The following is a 19,218-nucleotide window of genomic DNA, read 5'->3' on the forward strand; positions in this document are numbered from 1 at the left end:
TGTTTACCTTCTCTGTGCCACACTTTCTCCATCTAAAGAAATGGGATGAAGAGTACCTACTTTATCAGATTACTGTGAGAATTAAATGAGAAAGCTTAAGTAAGACAAACAGTAAGACAAATATTTTTAGTAATAATTAGCAGCAGCAGCAGTAGCATCACTAATTGACTGGTAAAGACAGGGCTAAAAAGTAACAATTATTACCTTCACTTTATAAAGGATTTCAGTAAAGATGAGAGAAATTGTTCTCTATGTCTAGAAAAAAAGATTAAAAGGTAAAGAAAAAAAGTGAGGCTATTTGGAGCAAGAAAAGTTTCCCCCTTAATCATGATGAAGCAATAGACTGAACTACAAAAAGAACCTTTGAAATATAGTAAAGGGAGTCAAGAAGGAAGGGGGAAAATCTGCCATAGATGATTTAAAAACTCACTAGCAAGGGTTCACCTGGATGTTATTTAATAACCTCTAAGTTCACCTAGCAGAGAATGCCACTCTTGCCAAGACAAATAAACATATACTTGAGTTCTTTTCCATCTATCACACTGACAGTAAGCCTTAGGAACCCAGAAGACAGAGCACTGAGTTCTGATGATAAATGATTTACATGGCACAGGACTTCAGCGGTGGTACCAAAAGATAAGACAAGTCACAGATGAGAAAGGGTCACCTGAGAAAGGTAGCCTTCTCTGTGATGAGCATTGTTTTGTTTCTTACTTTAGGATAAAGGTTCTGGTGATGTGTTTCACTTTTTTTACCTCTCTGCACATTCTGTGGTGGGTTCTTCACCAAAGTATTTTAGTATCTGTTCTTTTGACCTCTTCATTTCTGAGGGTAGAGAAGAGTAACTCTGGATTGCTTAAAATAATCATGGGTATATTATAGATGGAATATCACTTCTGATGGAAATATAGGATTCTCTTTAAATATCAGAATTCTCTGAAATAATATCTTATAATTATCCATAAACATGTAAACAAACACTCACACATATATAATGCTTCTAACTTCTCCACTTCTGGAATTTTTTCTGTAATTATGATTATTTCAAATGCCATAGACTATACTCTCCTAGTGGTTGCCTATCAAAAATCAAAACCAAAATCAAAAAACCTCTTTTTACCTCTTTTTCTTTTTTTTTATGGGCTAGGTATTTTCCACCAAAACTCAAAAAGAGGGGGAAATGAACATCTTAATGCCTTAAGCAAAGCATCAAAAAAGCAAAGGCTAGATGAATTCATGAAGTATGCAAAGAGGTGGCAAGAAGTTAATAAAAGATGCTACATTCACAGTGGGCTTTTTATTGTATTTATTTGCCATTCCTTTTCATGAGGACTATTTCAAAGTTAAAACCATTTAGTTTTATGTCATTTAGTGCTACATGAATGAGAAATCATTTAGTTCTTTTTTCTTTTTCTTTTTTTCAATAAGAGAGTGTAGGTCTCCATACTAAGTAATGCTAAAACATCTGGAAGGCAGAGTCAGGCAGATTACAATTTTTCATGTCGTTATTTTTCTTTTATGAAGAACAACAAAAAGTCTCAAGTTAGATTTTGAAGAAAAATGACTATTCCCTGATGAAGGCTACTACTGTTAAAAAAAAAAAAAAGTCACAGCACAGTTTCTTTCACAATATTCTAAAGCTTTTCAGATCTACAACAAGAAACATTGTTCAGACAAATGGATAATGGAGTTGAATATTACATTTTTATAAAGTTAAATATTAAGTGAATGACTAGAAACTTTGAGCAGTTCTTTTATATTGCACTGTACCAAATGCTATGGGGAAAAAAAAGATTTTCCTCTAAAAATTCAGAACTGAAAAAGTTTTATGAAGTAAAATCCATTTACTCAAAATGAAGAGGGATTCACTAAATCGATCTTCCAACCAAAAAGCAACTCCTACTTCTCTGAGTGTCTGTGGGCTTCCTTTTCTAACCTTTGATATCCTGGGACAGTTCCTAAATAAGAGGGTAGCAATTACGAAGAGCAAAGACCATGATTCACGTAGAGTTCCATGCTCCACAGTGCAGGCAGTGGACACTAGGGTTTATTCCACTACACCTTTTCTTTTTTCTCTCTTCCCACTGGCATAACGAGTTGCCACTACAGGCTTAGCAAAATAGTACCCGTCACTTTCAGATGTTTAATATTCATCTGTAAAGGGTATTGTAACACCCTGTCAAACCAGCACAAGTCAAATATGAGGCCTCGTCATAATGTAAAATGTGTTACTCAGTCACCAATGATTTAGACAAAATGCATCTTATGAAGATGTAAGTGTGGAGCTGTGCTGGCTTGTAAAGCTTGCTTGCCAGCCACCTATAGACACCAGAGAGAATGGCCAGTCCACCTTGCAGTCCATCAGTAACAATAACTCCAGAGGGACAAAATTTAAAATTCCCATTCTTCTTGCTTGTCATGACAACCCTTTTTTCTTTCCTCCCAGTCCAGACTTAGAAGCACTGTCAACACCATAATTTATTGATAGATTTGGACCATTAAGATGATACACAGTATATCCAGAAAGGAGATGTTTTTCCCAAACGTTATCTCATTATTCCTTGGCCCAGATCTGGTGAAAGCTTGATGGTACCATAATACAATTGATTCAGAAAATAACAAAAGTATTTTGCTTAACTAAAGTGTATTTGTCATCACTGACATGGAATGCAATTAACCAAATTAAACTGACTGGCTGATACTATAATTATTTCATGTTCAAAGAAATACAACACTACTCGTAAAGAGCAGGTATGGTCTAGAAGGGAGAAAATATAACTGAGCATTAGAAGGTCAATAGCATTAGGAGATCTGCTTTTTTTTTTTTTTTTTTTTTTGCGCTATGCGGGCCTCTCACTGCTGTGGCCTCTCCCGTTGTGGAGCACAGGCTCCGGACGCGCAGGCTCAGCGGCCATGGCTCACGGGCCCAGCCGCTCCGCGACATGTGGGATCTTCCCGGACCGAGGCACGAACCCGTGTCCCCTGCATTGGCAGGCGGACTCTCAACCACTGCGCCACCAGGGAAGCCCAAGGAGCTCTGCTTTTGACACATATTAATAATTTAAGCTATTTACTTATGCTTTTGCAGGCCCTAAGTTATACCACCTCTATACGGAAGGCAATGAAATTGCATCTGTCATAAAGGAATTCTGGTGAAGTTTAATTAGCACTTATGATCTTTAGACAGGTAAAGGTAATTAACATTTTAAAAAAATTTTTTTGATGCAGGTGGAAGTAGTATATATTGACACTAAATTGTCACTGATTCTTTTTCTATACCTTTCCCCCGTCCTTTCATAGCTTGGATTATAAGAACTCTAAGACACAGATACTTTCCTAGTGTCCTACCACCAACTCTTACCCATCATTCTGCTTCTAATTGCTAAGCCATAAAAGTGAACACATGCTTTTGTTCCTGTTTCTTTATTGTTGCTAATTCCTCTTGTGCTTCCCATTTAAGTCCCATAATCAAATGCATGACATGAACCTGGATTCATAATGAAAGTCTTTACTTTCCTTATGATTAACTTCCCTGCGTAATTAATGTCCCAGGTCCTCTGGGCAGTCTTATGACATCTACTCTGCTTTTACATGCTACCTGTCAGCTGAATACATTTTCATATTTTAGAAGGAGGTGGAAAGAAACAAGAAAGCTTCTCGCTGACTCCCATTCTAAAGAGATTATTTTTACCAAAAAGTATTTGCAATTATATTAGCTATTTTCATCACTTATATAAAGTGCTATATTGGCTGATCCTCACCTGAGAAGATAATGATTAAATTACAAATGTAAATAGGCTCCTATCAGAGACAATTAGGAACATCTTGAGGAGTTTTTAACAGTATAAGGGGAAAGAGGGAAAGAAAGAGACAAAAAAGCTGGCAATAGGGGCAGCAGTGAGGTTATGACCACAGGGCGTAGAAATTCCCAGCTCCCTCTGGAGCTTTCCTGAGGGACCCACCGAGATTCTAGTACTGCAGGCGTCACATCAGACCTCTCATCTGCCTGCAGTGCCCATATCTGTTCACTCAGACCAAACCGTCTGGAAAGGGGGCTGAGAGCTTGCTGTGGTAGCTCTGCTTTCTCTGAAGCCTCCTTGGAAAGTACTCTTCAGCCTGAGCTCAGACTGTTTGCCTTAAAAGGATAAAATATCTGTAGGAGAAAAAAAAAAACAAAAAACCTCTAGCTGGCTACAGAGACATCACATACCAGAAGGAGAAGCGTTACAAGCCCTGTACTGCTCTTCCAAGGGAGGCTCGTCACTGTTTCACCTTTATACACCGAACATTTCATAAAAGCATCTGGGACACCAGGAAACAGTCTTATTGGCTAAAACAGCAGCTCCCCTCAGTGAGAGTGGAAAAACAAACTTGGGTTGATGGCTGATCCTGATGTGTCATATTTGAACCATGGCCATGGCTCATGGCTGGCAGGAAAGAGGAAGTGTACTTACCCACTGAAGGGAGCTGCTGCCACTTTCTGTGCCCCAGGTCCTTGCGGGTCACCTCAGAGAGCACAGTGAAACTGACATGGGCAGCTGCTATGGAAATTGGGGAGCTGGAGCTGCCTGGCTCCACTGCAAGCAGGGGATTGGGGTTGGTAAAAGGGAGCCAAGGAAAGTGCTTTCCCAAAGCACGGGAATTCAAGGAGCCTGTAACAGCTGACATGGAACGGGCTGCAGAAAAGGTTCTCAGTCCTGGCTGCATATCAGAATCACCTTGGGAGCTCAAATAATATACCTCCACCTCCGGGCCACCAGATAGCAATTAAATCAGAATCTCTGGAGGTGGCACCCCCCAGGAAAGATGTTTCCGAAATTCCCTAGTTGATTCTAATATGCAGCCTAGGGTTGAGAACTGATGGACTAGGTAAGGTAATGATTACTTACCTGGGAGAATAAACAATAAGGCATTAACTAAATAGTATACACCTATAATTTGCCCAAAAAAATCTGCTTTTTTTTTTTTTTTTTTTTTTTTTTTTTTGTGGTACGCGGGCCTCTCACTGTTGTGGCCTCTCCCATTGTGGAGCACAGGCTCCGCGGCCATGGCTCACGGGCCCAGCCGCTCCGCGGCATGTGGGATCCTCCCGGACCGGGGCACGAACCCGTGTCCCCTGTATCGGCAGGCGGACCCTCAACCACTGCGCCACCAGGGAAGCCCCCAAAATCTGCTTTTTTTACGTCCTAGTACTTAAAGGTTTTAGCCAATAGAAACATTCAATTTTTTAAGTGGAAAGTTTATCCCATTTTTGTTTAACCTCTCTCTCTCTCTCTCTCTCTCTCTCACACACACACACACACACCCTGTTGTCTGACTATCAGAGTGTTTCCTAAATTGTGCTGTTCATTGCAATTATCTGAGGAATCTTTTAAAAATACTGATGGCTGGCTTCCACCCCCAGACATTCTGATTTTAATTGGTTTGGGTTTTTTTTAAGCTCCCCAGATGATTCTAATGTGCAGCAAAGTTTGGGAACCATGGTCCTATCTTATTTTTTCCACTTTTCCCAAAGTTCTTCTGCTTCTTATTTAACTACTGGTGAACAGATACTCGCCTGAGAAAAGCCTATATGGTATTTATTAGGATTTCATGCAATTGCCTCATCCTCACACCACTTTGGGAAGCAGAAGAACCTAGTGGCTAAAGAGAATGGCTCGCAAGTTCAAATTCAGATTCAGCCTTTTATAAAGTGTGTGACTGAGCAAGTTACTTCGTTTCTCTGAGTTTTAGTGTCCTGCTCCTTGCCATCATGAAACAGGATAATCTGGAGTCTTCTTCACAAGGTGGTTTGATAAAAAAGACAATCTATGAAAAGCACAGGGGGCAGTGGCCTGCCACAGAGTAGGTGCTCAATAAATGTTAGCCATTCTGACCTATTTTTTCAGAAAGAGTGATGCACTGACTTGCCCTCCTCATTCTTTTTTCTGCACTGCACAGTGGACTGCATGAAGACCACCAAGCCCTCCGTGGTATCAGACTAAGGAATGTTTCAAAGGGACAATACAAGGCAGTCAAAACAAGCACTGGTCTAAAGGGAAACATCTTAATGATTTTCTGCCAAAATCCCAGTATGGCTCCCACTCCCAGAGGAGGCCAGCCTCTGGTAGACTCCAATTTGGGTGTCACAAAGTACTAACTTACTTGTAAATTCCATTCCAGTCTCGTTGCCTGTTCACTTGCCCACAAAGCCCATCGTTCCTTTCCAACTTCTTTGCAAATATGGCATAGCTTTCACAATAGTCATCTTGCTTTGCCCTTTCCTGCCCCCCTGACACACATCTCTTCTTCCCACTCTCTCCTGCTTCTTTCCTATTAATAACTCTGAATATAAAATCCATTCAGAAACAAGACACTTTTGAGAGTACACTAGTAGTCCCACCTTTTGTACAACATCTGTTTTGTGTAGCTACAGATTTTGAGCCCTTGTTTATATTTACATGACAGTTTTTGAGGGAGAACATCCCTCTGTTCTTACAAACAAAATATACTCAGAGAGTTCAAACAGGCTGTACGTATTTAACTTCCCAGAAAATACACTTGAAGGAGATGCCGAGGAATGCAGTCAGATGGTGAGAGGAAAGGGGAATCGGTGTCAGAAGGCTGGGCGTGAGGAAGTAGAGAAGGGCTGTCAGGCATGGGGTGGTAAACAGCGTCAGCTCAACAGTTCAGATTAGGATTCAAAATGCCACAGATGTGATTGCATAATAAGCTGTTGCGCATACTGGTAAATGCTGCTTTCAGCATGTGCTTATTTATCATATTGTCTTGCGTCCTCAGAACGTGGAACATTCAAGTCGGAGGGTTTGAGTGCTAGCATTGGACCCAGTTCTCTGGGATGGACAGCAGCACCTACGGTAGAGATGGGAGAAGGAGCAGCAGCCTGGTGTTCGAATCTGGTTGCTAGGATACTATGGAGACCCTCCACTGCTAGGCAGACGGGAAAGAAAAAATGTGTCCATATGCCTTATAACCTGCAAACAGCAACAATAGAAACATCGTCTGCCTTCTACCCTTTCCCATTAGGAATCCAAACCCAACTCTTCAGTGAAATAACAAGTAGCAGGAGCTTGGAAATGTGGCTCAGTAGAGCAAGGAAGTTGGTCATTTATATTCTCAGGCAGTCTCTGGAGCTCCTCTATTGAAGGGCTTATCAGTATTTTCATTATAAGCCACATTTTAGGGGCAAACAACTATGCTTCAATACACCCTGATAGGGTTTTAGCAGCCTGGTCTTATTTTTATAAAGGCTGCCACAACTTCAATTGTACTGCGTAGACTATGTTGTCAAATTAACAATCAAACTTAAATTGGAGAGTCTATTAGAATCATGTTAAGTTGGAATTGAACTCCTCCACAAGAACAAGAAAGATGTATTTCAAAAATCGACTTCAGGTTCAATTCTCATGTAGGTCCGGTTCGCCTGGGTATGTGAGGAATCTGCCATGCTAGTCTGTGGCACAAAATTAGATTGTTTCCCGTGGAAACATTTAGAAGTGAGTGGAAAGAGGAGCTTGCTTTCTTTAAGAGTGGAACTCAGTTTCTTTAAGAGTTTTAATCATCTGCTGCTTGGTTAAATTAAATATTCTTACCTAGTCAGGAGACTTATAGTTATTATCAGGACTGTGCTAGTGGGAGATGGGGGACTGGAGTGACATCTGAGATTCAGAGCTTTATTAACAGGTAGCAATTAGTCCTTGGTGTAAAGTGCACGCTTGTGCGCACACACCTGCATGCATGCACACACACGCACACACACGCACACACACACACACCTCAATTATTCTAACAACAAGCGCAAGTGCCCTCTTACCTACCCATCCTGATTCTCTCTGGCCTAAACTTGCTTTTCCTCAATTTCCACCACGGTATTCTGTTACAGCCACTAGCTGCTGTCGTTCCCCAGATGTACCCTCTGCTTTCTTTTGTTGTCTTTTCCCTTTGCTGATGGCCCTCCTCACCTTAACCTCACCCCTCTTATCCCATCACCACTCACCTAAATCATGGCCATCGATCAAATACTTACTTTAAATACCTCTACTTCCACAAGAGTTTCTGATACCATAAAACTAAATGGTCTCAATTATATTTTGCCACCTGTCTTAGGTACCTCCTCTGTGACTTACCTTACTCTACTTTCTAGAATATTTACTTGTACAGTATTTTAACCCCTGGTTAACTCCTTCATAGGACTTACACAATTCTCATCTCTAATGCATGACACTAACTTGCACGTGGTGCATCCCATAAAAGTACTGAACTGAGCTATAGGGCATATTTGAAATTTAAATGCTACCTATGAAGAAATCTATGTTTTAATATCATGCCATCTATGATTACACTAAAATCCTAGAATTCTCCCAACTTCCTACAGAATTTAACACACAGCCTTTAGGAAGATTCTATTTCTCCTGAAATGTACTAATGTCAAGGTTTAAAAAAAAATCAGATAAGATCTTGTTAAAATTAATGCCTCCCTAAAAATAAGAAAATACATTTCTTTCTATCCTCAGCTCTCCAAAGTACTTCACAATCAAAAGGCGTAACATTACAAATCAAAATATGTCATCATTCTTTGAAATGCAGTTATCTCTAGGGTGAAAAGCAACAGCTTAACAAAAATACAGAGACACTAACAACTTTTGATAGGAACTCAGGTCTTTATAGACCAACTGAAAAGACACAGAGCCCTATGACAGCAAAATGGAAAAGATTTGAGAATCTTTACAATAGGTAAAGGGTTTAGATCAACATACCAGTGACAGAATGTTCTAACCTATTACAGAGTCAATTTGCAGGAATAAAATAGCATGAAATAAAATTACTTTAAGAATCCATAAGAACCACTCTATATACATAATCAATAGGCTGATCTCATAAAATGAATATTTTTATATAGTTTTCATTTTTAAGGGTTTATTTGCTTAATTTAATTCAAAACATATAGTCTAATAGTTTTACCTTCTCAAATAGATATTTGGTAGCAGTAGAATATAGATTCCAATTTGCTAATCAGTTCTTTGCTCTTCAAATGACAACAGAAAAAGGGCTTAAGGGTTATTTCTAGACACATGTGAAACAGACAAACCAAAACAACCCCCCTGCCTCACAGGTGCAGCAGGAGTGCCCCAGCTCTGTGCTAGAATCTGACACAGCCTTCCCTCCAATTCCAGCTTACAGGGAAAATTCCAAACCAAATATGTTACGTTAATTTATATTTTACGCTGTTTTTCAAATGATAAAAAAATCACTTAAAAAGTAAGTTTTTAAAGATTCTAATCCTCAGAAGATAACCTCGGTAAGCAAAAAGTAAACAAACATATTTGCACACATAGATAACTGAATAGGACATTCCCTGGGCAGTCACCTATATCCAACAGAAAGAGAACAGAAAACTACATGACAATGAATTTGAAATCAATTTTGGACTATTTAGATGGTTTCATGTTAACTCAAACCCCCAATAATCTGTAAGTTTAAGAATGATGACCAAATTTAACTTGTATTAAAAATAAAATATAAAGATATAAACACTTGTTGCCAGTAAGTTGGTATAATCAAATTATTTATAGTGAAATAAACAGAAATTCAAACAAGTCTCCTTCACTTTGGCAAGAATTCCTAATTCTTTGTGGAACCATCTTGTACAATCATTCAAATGACATAAGAATAACCGTTTTGCATACAATATACTTCTCTTTCTCTTACCAAAGGTACTCTACACTTAAGCAAATTTTATTCTAGTTTTCTTTATGTAAGTGTGAAAAAAGAACAGATGTTTTTCCAAAATTATTTAAGCTTGGAAGACATTCATTCTATCGTTTTCTTCAGTATAATCTTTCAGAATCACCAAAACCATCACGGTGATACCTTAATAGTTGACTTCCTTAAAGCACAAGTTATTAAATAAATATCAGAACGCACAGTATGGTTCAACAGATAAAATGTTTATTATGACAGAATGTCGTGAATTATTTGCCACACTAATTTCATCTTCCACCACGGATTTTTTTAAAAATCTAGTTGCTCTACATGTCAAGCACTAAGAGATTTCTAAAACTTACCACATTATACAGATCAGTCCCTACTGCCTAGATTCCTTTATATCTTGTCTGATAGAATGTTTCACCGGAGTTATCAGCTGGCTTGATCATGCTTCAAATAAAACCTATTAAAATCGTCTTTTTATAAAAGCAGAGTTTTCTCTGAGTTACTCCAAATTCCTTTAGATACTAAAATGAGATCCTATGGAATGCCGAAAGATGCAGAGAGCTGTCTTTGACTTATTTTTTTCATTATGCAAAACTTGGCCCTGGAGAGATGGCCATGTACCTCATTAGGTAAAACAGGCAAGCATGTCAGGACTGCAAATTAACTTACCGGGGAAAGCTGAAGTGGATTCAGATCATTCAGGTTTCAAAAGCAGATCTAAATCCACTGAACTGAACTATTAGGGCAACTCCGTGAGGTTAGAATCTCAGAAATGTTTATCCTTATTGTCTCTTCCCCACACTCACAGAATACAAACTTCTCCTTAAACTAAACCTGCATGAGGAACAGCAGATGCTCTACTGCAACCAACAAGGATAGTTACACGTCTAAGTTTTCAAAAGTATCCTTAGTACGTACTCACAAGCCGCCACCCCCCACACATCCAATAAATACAAATGGAGACAATCAAATACTCTTTCTCCTTATATTAAATCTTTGTGTTTATAAAGTGAAGGGTTCCCAGGGACCTCATATTATTATGTAACACGTGTCATCCAGCCAACGTGATGCTGTTAGGAATAGAGTAACAAAACCCTTCGTTTTATCAATAATGTCATTATCTATTAACTTAAAATACCATTCATCTGGGTGCTCATTCTATATTAACTTCATGCTCCTGCCACTTTACTCTCCATAAGAACTCTGAGTTGAGTGGTGTATAACAAGCTTCATTCAATTTTCCCACCCAAGTTGTGAAGCTCACTGACATCAGAACTACACAGTTGTCTAAAATGCTAGAACAATACCAGAGTAGTTGCTTCAGAAGCCAGGAGTAAGGCAAACAATGTGCCCACGTTGTCAATAAAGATAAGTGTACTTCTCTGTATCTGACCCTAGAAACATGCAACCCTCTTGGGAGACAGAGGCACCCCATTAGCAACATTATATAAATTCCTTAAGGAAAATAAGCAATATTCTCCCTCAGATGTTATTAAAAAATATTTTTTAAAAAAATCAACAGACTAGGCTTCCATTTGTGGATTGTAAATGTCGTCGAATTCTGAAAATCAAAAAATCTTCCCTTTGATATGTGTATTGTTTATTTTGGACACTTTGATGATGCCAGAACATCAGCTTTGAACGGTACCAGCGAGAAACGCCGGCATGTAGAGAAATCCGGGAGCGCCACAAAAGCATAGAAAGTAAGGGTGATAGCAGATTCATTTCCTTTCAAGTCTGATGAGCCTGCAGTTAGGATTTTCCGGTTGGGCAGGTTTGCCAGGGCATTTGGGAGACGGGGCTTTCTATTCCTCTTCTCACACTCACACATACAAAGCTGGACACACACCGGGGGCGCATTCAAACTCTACGTACAGTAGGTGGCCTATATGAATGTATATGTTTGTTTTAAAAAAAAAAGAATAGCTTGACATCTGACAAAGACACGAAGGCAACGTCGGTGCAGTGAGTCTGACTCTGAGAAACGTGCACAGCCCCGCAAGAAGTGCCCATTAAAATGAAACATTTCTGAGGATGAGGACAGACACGGCAAGCGGGAGGGGCGGGGGCCGACAGACAATACAGAGACCCGCAGCTCCCCACCGACAGGGTGCCACACGGACCCGGAGCGAAACCCCTGCTTACTGTGGACTCTTGGGGTAGAAGGGCAGAGTCACATGGCTGAGATCCTGGATGTCGAAGGCGGTGGGCTCAGCGGAGATCGCCTGCCTCTTGGTGCGCGGCTCGCCTTGCAAGGTGCTCGCGCTCTGCTTCTGCGCCTGCTGGGTGGCCGGCCGGATCACCGAGCGGTACTTGTCCAGCTCGTTCTGCAGCTTCTGGATCAGTTCGTCCTTCTGATCCAACTCCAGCTCCAGCTCGTCGATGAGAGCATCCCGCTGCCTCAGCTCCTCGATCTTTTCCTGGAGCGCGTACTGCAAATCCCGCAGGGTGCCCATGCTCCTCCGGGCTGCCGGGGGCTCCTTCCTGCCGCTGCTCCGCGTCTTGGGGCGTCCTCCCCTCTCCGATCAACTTTCCCCAAAGTCGCTGCTGCCTCCCGAGTGCGAAAGCTTCCTACTTGAGACCAAAGCCAGCCCTGGCTTCTGAGCATGCCCAGTCTCCCGGCTCCAGCCACCGAGAGTTTCAGGGCAGATTCCACTTGCCCGGGCTGTGAGGCTGAGCGCGGGGATGAGCCAAAAGGCAGGTCGAACCGGATTCAACCTAAACCGCGGTGGGCGCCGCGGCGCCAGGGAGAAGAGCCGGGAGCGCGATGGCAGGGGAGCGGGAGAAGGGACTCGGATGGGAGCTCCGAGGCCGCGGCGGGCGGGCGGGCGTGCCCGGGTCACTCACGCCGGGCGCCGGAGGAAGCCGGCGGAGCGTGTGAGGAGCCAGATAAACCTCTGAGCGCGCCGAGGGCTGCGCGGGCGGAGCGAGGCGGGAGCACTACTTTGGGGGCGGGGAGGCGGGCGGGAGAGGACCGGGAGGACCCCGCGCAAACTCGGGAAGCGTTAGCCGGCTCCAGAGCATACCAGGCTGGAGGACGTGAGGCTACAGGAGGACGTGGGGCTACAGTCCTGGCGACGAGGGAGGGCAGAGCGGGCTCTGCATCCTCAGCGCGCTGAGTTCTGCAGGTGTCTGGACCGCCAGCCTCACCAGGAAAGGCTCCCCAGCCTGTGGCTGAGCTCGCGCGTCTTCCACGCAGCCTTTCTCACGGGGAGCGCCTCACACAGGTGGCTAACGCTTAAAAACAAACTTGCCTCTCAGGAAAGGAGAGCGTATCCGTGCAGGGGAGGGACTTGCATTCACATCCAGGCGCCTTTTGGGATGCGGGAGAGGAGCTTCTGATTTTTTTTCTCCCCCGTCAGCATTGCCAGCTCCTGCGAATGACTCCCCTTTCCGCTCCTTTCAAACACGGATTAATGAACTCTTGGGGGCAAGGGTCGAAACGGGATTGGGCCCCAGAGGGCTGCTCAGCTTCCCCACTGCCCCTCCCACTTAAGCCAGTGTCTGCGGAATAGTTTATGGAAGGGTCTTGCTCCTTCCCTGTGCTGAATTTGGGGCGGGGAGCGCAGGGCGGGTCAAAATCGTTGCAGAGTTCCAAAAAGTTCATCCTGAAATGGAACCATATCTTTGAAATTACTTCCTTGACAACCAAGCCGTTAGGGCTGTATCCTTCCACTTGAATGGCAAGACACAAACTTCGAAGAAGAGGGAAAATCTTAAAGAAAAGGAGGACCCTAGACGGGCTGTGGTAAAGTGCCGCTCCCCTCCACCTACTCCCACCTCTGACCCCATCCCTGCCTGCTCAATAGTTCCTAAAATGATGACAATTTAGGTAGCATCCTTTCTGTCCAAGGGTAACTCTCCCATCGTGTTTAGAATCCTCCATAATACCTACTTAAATTCCTCATATTTACCTAAATCTTCACCAAATCATTTAAAATTTTAGCATCTTTACTGCAGTCCTCTAATTACTGTTCTTGAGAACTCAGTGTTATAATCCTCGATGCTCTATTTGGCCATTCCTTAACACCAAATAAAATAAAGTAAGTAGAAAATAGATCAAAATTCTGAATTGCAATCCAGAACTATTCACTGGAATCTAAATTCAGCCAAGGACATATATATCAGTCCCCCCCCCCAAAAAGTGCTCACTTTTGCTATTGAATACACAGCCTGTTCTATCTATGTAAGAAGAAGAAGAAAAGAATGGGGAGGGGGAGGGGAGGAAAGAAAAGAACAGAACCAGCTAGCCAATGTCACATTTATAAGCTTTTTGATTTAAAGTGCACTTGTTTGTAATTAGAAGTATAAATGAAAAAGGATATATAGTCCTAAACATTCTTCCACCCAGATGATGATTTAATTCTCTCAATACAAATGATATAAAACACTTAATTTTTCTGCTTTCCAACATGGATATTTTCAGAAGTGCATTTCTTTCAGAATGTAATATATAAAGTGGATAATTCCCCAAAATAAACATGAATAACGTACAGATACTGATAGCAGCAAGTAGGAGTTCTGAATTATTGTTGTTTTAATTAAAACTAAACCAAGCAGAAGTGCTCTGGCTTTGTATATCTGACTCCATTCTAAAAGAGCTTCCGTGACATTTTCCTTCTCCCAGGAAAAAGGCCAAATTCTTATCTTATTTAACCTATGGGAATTCTTTAATTCCATGGCAAAATGTCTAAAACTAAATGAGACTTTTTTTTCCCTATAGATCTATTATAGGGTCCAGGAGCCCAAGAGTTTATGTCTAAAAATATATCAGGAGCAATGTATAGGGGACATCATTAGACAACTGCTAAGCAGAGTTATGTTTTAAGGTTCATTTGAGGCTTAAATGGGGTTTACTTAATGTCTTTGAGCAGCACAAAGTAGAGAAGATTCTTCTTCATTTGTAGAAAGCTTGTCTACGTGTAAAAAGGATAAAAGAAACTAAAGCATTTTCCCCCCAAAATAAAAAATAGCAGTTCAACCAAAAAAAAAGTCAGTTTTTTTAACAAAAGTGAAGTTTCTTCCACTGTTATGTAAATATTTTTCATTATTTAAGCTATCATATCTACATGCCACTATAGGATATATCCATGTTACATTTTCATTTTAAATGGAATTCTTGTGATACAAAATATATTCCTTGATGAATCCCATAGTGAGAGTCAGGAATCTGTTGTAATAAATGCAAAGAAACTAAACAGCTGAGAAGATATGACTATTACAATTGACTTACACTTTAAAAGGTATTCAAGGTGTAAGAACATATTTGGTTGTATTAGCCCATACAATGAAAAAGTAAAATTGCCCTTAAATACTTTATAATTGTACATGCAAAGTCCAGAATGCTAGGCTTTTCTCTTCCATTTTTAAAGTCAAAATAAATATTTTAAGTAAGTTTTTCAATGATGTTCTTGACTGCTTGTTTAAATCCTGAGGGACCCTGGTTTTCTATCTCAACCTTTTGAGTGATTCCAATATTTTCTTAAATATCTTTTGCATTGTATTTGGTAAATGCTGGAAATAAATTTTACATAAATAATCAAGGTTTTGTAGTTTCATTTCAACAGACAGATTTTACTATATGTCTTATAGTAAACTTAATTGGCTAAGTTATAATATCACAGATCAGGCACAAGTCTACTTCCTGCTATTAGGCTACCACAAATTTGAAATGGAGTGGAACTGCATATATTGAGCTCTCCCACTGCCTTTCTGGGATGAAGTCTTGATGTTAGATGCTGAAGAACAGAACAATGCAATTTTGAAGGAACTTAATTTATACACTAGAATTCCATAGTCAACTCACAACCTACTTTCAGCAGTCTCTCTTTGTTGTAGCTCTAATGGAAGCAAAGTTCCACCAGTAGCCAGACCCACCTGTGGCATATTGATGCTCTTCAATTTTGCATGCAACCCTCATGATTGAGAATAAATATTATCACACCTTCCTTAATGGAATCTCAGAATCACTTAATGAGACATTCAGTAATTCAGCTTATCATAATACTGGCCATTAAAAAAAATAAAGTCTTTAGAATTTATTATCCTACAGTAAAAACATAATTAGCTGTAAAAGAACTCTGATAATTTCATCATCCAGCTGCCCATTCCACTGGTGCTACATTTCCTTCAGGAGTCCAAAGTTTGAAATTTTCTTCTGCCATTTCATGTACATGTCTTGAACAGCAAAAACCAAAAACAAAAACAAACAAAACATAGATGAGCGATGTTTTGGGTCATGGAAGCCTCCCCTTGCAGAAAATTGCTAGAAGTAACAAGTAACCCTAAGAATCTAGATATGAAGGTTACTATTACTGGTAAACATACTGGCTTGCTCAAAACTGTTCTTCATAATCAAGACCACAAGAAAAATAACTAACTTCCTGAAGCTCTTAATGCAAGACAGGCACTGTTCATGTAACCCTACAAGTTTGACATTATTATTATTTCCATTTATATTTGACAAAAGGGAGGCAGAGGATCTCCCACCCAATGAATATCAAAGCCTGGATTCAAATAAAGACCATTTGATGCAGAGCTCAATCCCATACCCCCTGCCCCTCACTGCCTTCTGCAGGACTTCCAAGGGTTGCTAATGCCATGTTCTGGATCCCGAGATATAAAACATTACTTAACATTAACTAGCCTGACTTTGGGGTTGGGTATGTGGAAAGAGGAGACATTTGGAAAATCCTAAAAGAGCAGGAAAAGATTTTTTAAAAGTTCCTTTTCCCAAAACTGTCTCCACTTCAGCCCCATTTCATCTTGGTTTAGGGTCACCAACTTGCACCCATTTGCCTGGGACTGTCCTGGTTTTCATACTAAAATTGCTTGGGACTGTCCTAGTTTTTAAACTGAAGTCCTAAGTACCCCCTTGGTCCTGGGCAAACCAGGATGGTTGGTCGCCCTATATAATTCAGGATTGCAGAACAGAACCTCTCTATTTTATATTTTCACAGTTTGTGTTCAAAGTTACTGACAGAAAAGTAAAACCAAGGAAGATCTGTAATAATAATACCTATTATTTTAAGCACATTACAAACCCACTTGTGCATTTGTTTGTGTGAATATGTTTTAGGAAAGCAATCACCCTATTTCAATGCATAATACACCACAGGAATTGTCTTTGGACTGTAACGGGAGATGAGTCAGACAACAGAATTTTAATTATACTTTGGTAAATTAGACAAGGATTCAAGGCTCTCTTTTTGGTTTATCTTTCTTATAAAAATCTAGAATTTAGACAGATTGGCTTCCTATAGATTAAGCACAACAATTCAAGCTCCTGCTACTTGATTAAGTCCTATAAAGTTAGATTATTCTTACCACTGTGTTGGTGGCTAGATTTGGCCACCAGGAATGCATATTTAAATGAATATAAGTAAAAATTCTAATGGTTGAGTTGTTTAGAAGTCATACTACCGAAATGATAAGTTCTGGATGGAAAAGGAAAAAGAAAACCATAAAACATTAATGATGAAAAACTTACTGCAGAGACTTGGAAAGTAATAGTGCATTGTACCATACTTGCTAATGTGCTTAGAGTTTAATACCGAATTAGTGTCATAGTTAATATCACTTGAAATGAATTCTTATATTCCACTGCTTAAGATGATGGTAAGTTATTATTGGACCCCAGCCTAAACTAATGTGCATGGAAATCCATGCACTATCTACCAAGAAGACAATTTCTTTGTACTCTTTACTCAGCTGACCATTTCCAAAGACCAAAAGAAATAAAAGTTTTTTAAGAAGAAAAGTATTAAGTTTTCCATGGTTCTTTCATAAATGGAAACTTTTTTTTTTTTTTTTTTGCAGTATGCAGGCCTCTCACTGCTGTGGCCTCTCCCGCTGCGGAGCACAGGCTCCGGACGCACAGGCCCAGCGGCCATGGCTCACGGGCCCAGCCGCTCCGCGGCATGTGGGATCCTCCCGGACCGGGGCACGAACCCACGTCCCCCGCATCGGCAGGCGGACTCCCAACCACTGCGCCACCAGGGAAGCCCAATGGAAACATTTTTAATGTGTAAAACGGCATTTAAAATGCTTTCTTCACAAAATATTTTACTGCATTTTAAGTCCAGTGAATATATGCATGAGATTATATAATAATATCTCCCGTATCTGATTAATAAATTAGTTTCTTAATTCCATTTCAGTGATTTTTCTGGCATATTAAATGTACATCATTTCCTAACTCAATGCATCAATATTTCCCACAAAATATTCAAAAATATTTGCAAAAGTAATTTTGCATTTGAAAACATATTTGACAGCATGTGACTTAGAGGAGAATAGCTCTGAGTCAATGATTTTTTTATTGTCGTTTTTATTTTAAATAGCATTTAGCAGCTGATATAACTTGGTCATTTTCTTCCCACTTGTTTTGTAATCAAAATTTAAAGTAAAAGTGAAAAACCATACTTTGCTAGCGAACTTATTAAAATTAGTAAGGTGGGAAAGTATTGAAGATGTAAGAAAAACAATAAAATAGAAGTTTGAGTGAATCGGGGTTTTATCAGTAAATAACTTGAATGAACTGGGCAAGAGAAAGATGGCAAGACATTTGTTTCGACTGTGAGAATGTCAGAGCTTTGGAGGATAGGGGAAGCTGCAGTCAAAAAGATACAGTAGGGACATATATAGAAATCTTCACTCTCATAAACTTAACTAGCTTCAAATTAAAGAAACGCTTGATATTTGATGTTTATATAATCATGAGATGGAAATCCAGAAATCCATCTCTAATGATAGGCAAATGAAGTAGTAGGCTGGTAAAACAAATAGATATCATTCTAGGGCCAAAATATGGTACCTGATATTTATGAAAGCATCACCCTTGGAACAAGGATGCATACACTATTTGCTATGTATTTGTAACCAAATGTAAAATGATCAGTCATTTTGCCCAATGTATATTTCTAGAAAAGAATAATTTCTCCCTTGTTCAGACTAGATTTTTTAAAATTCATTTTTCAAAGCACAGACTGGTAGGTAAGAATACTTTAAATATTAGTTGCTCAAATTTAAACTTAACAAACATGCAAACACCTATACAATAAATAAGTTGCCCCAAACAGCAATATGTAAAGTATCATATGGTTTTAATGCCCCATACAAATAAATAAAAAATAGGGATTTCTACATTTTTGTTGGTATGAAGCAGAAGAATTAGTGTCTGTTTGAGTCATTGCAGTATGTAAGAATGTCTTTACTCAAGAATCAGAGTTAATTTAAGGAGTTATTATGAAAAATTCACCTAAGTTTTTCATAGAATATAGTACAGTCAAAATTCTATCTATCTTCCTTAGAAAAGCATCTATGTTAAATGCCAATTTTAAGTGGAAAAAATGACAGGGTAACCTTCAAAAATTTATTTGTGGAAGGTTAAAAGCAACTGCTGCTGTTAGGCACATAGAGAACTTGGTGAAAACTGCTCGTTTCCACTTTGCAGTGTCTACTGGTCAGACCCTGTCTCAGTACCCAGCAAGTAACTCTCAGCTGTCA

General features: G+C 40.0%; 1 protein-coding gene across 2 annotated transcripts in view; it reads right to left on the bottom strand.

Moving 5' to 3' along the window:
* PRKG1 (protein kinase cGMP-dependent 1) overlaps positions 1-19,218 on the bottom strand; it is a gene marked incomplete at both ends in the record, with an annotated part of 1,229,056 nt that overhangs the window by 1,141,569 nt on the left and 68,269 nt on the right. The window contains one exon of one of the 2 annotated variants that reach the window (XM_079717815.1): positions 11,857-12,167. The exons of the other annotated variant lie outside the window; for it this stretch is intronic. Within the exon in view, the coding sequence (XP_079573941.1) occupies positions 11,857-12,167 (311 nt within the window). Of the gene's footprint in view, positions 1-11,856; positions 12,168-19,218 lie in introns of those variants that run through there. 2 annotated transcript variants of the gene reach the window in all.

Source organism: Hyperoodon ampullatus (genome assembly GCF_949752795.1).
Source record: "Hyperoodon ampullatus genome assembly, chromosome: 1".
Taxonomy (NCBI): domain Eukaryota; kingdom Metazoa; phylum Chordata; class Mammalia; order Artiodactyla; family Ziphiidae; genus Hyperoodon; species Hyperoodon ampullatus.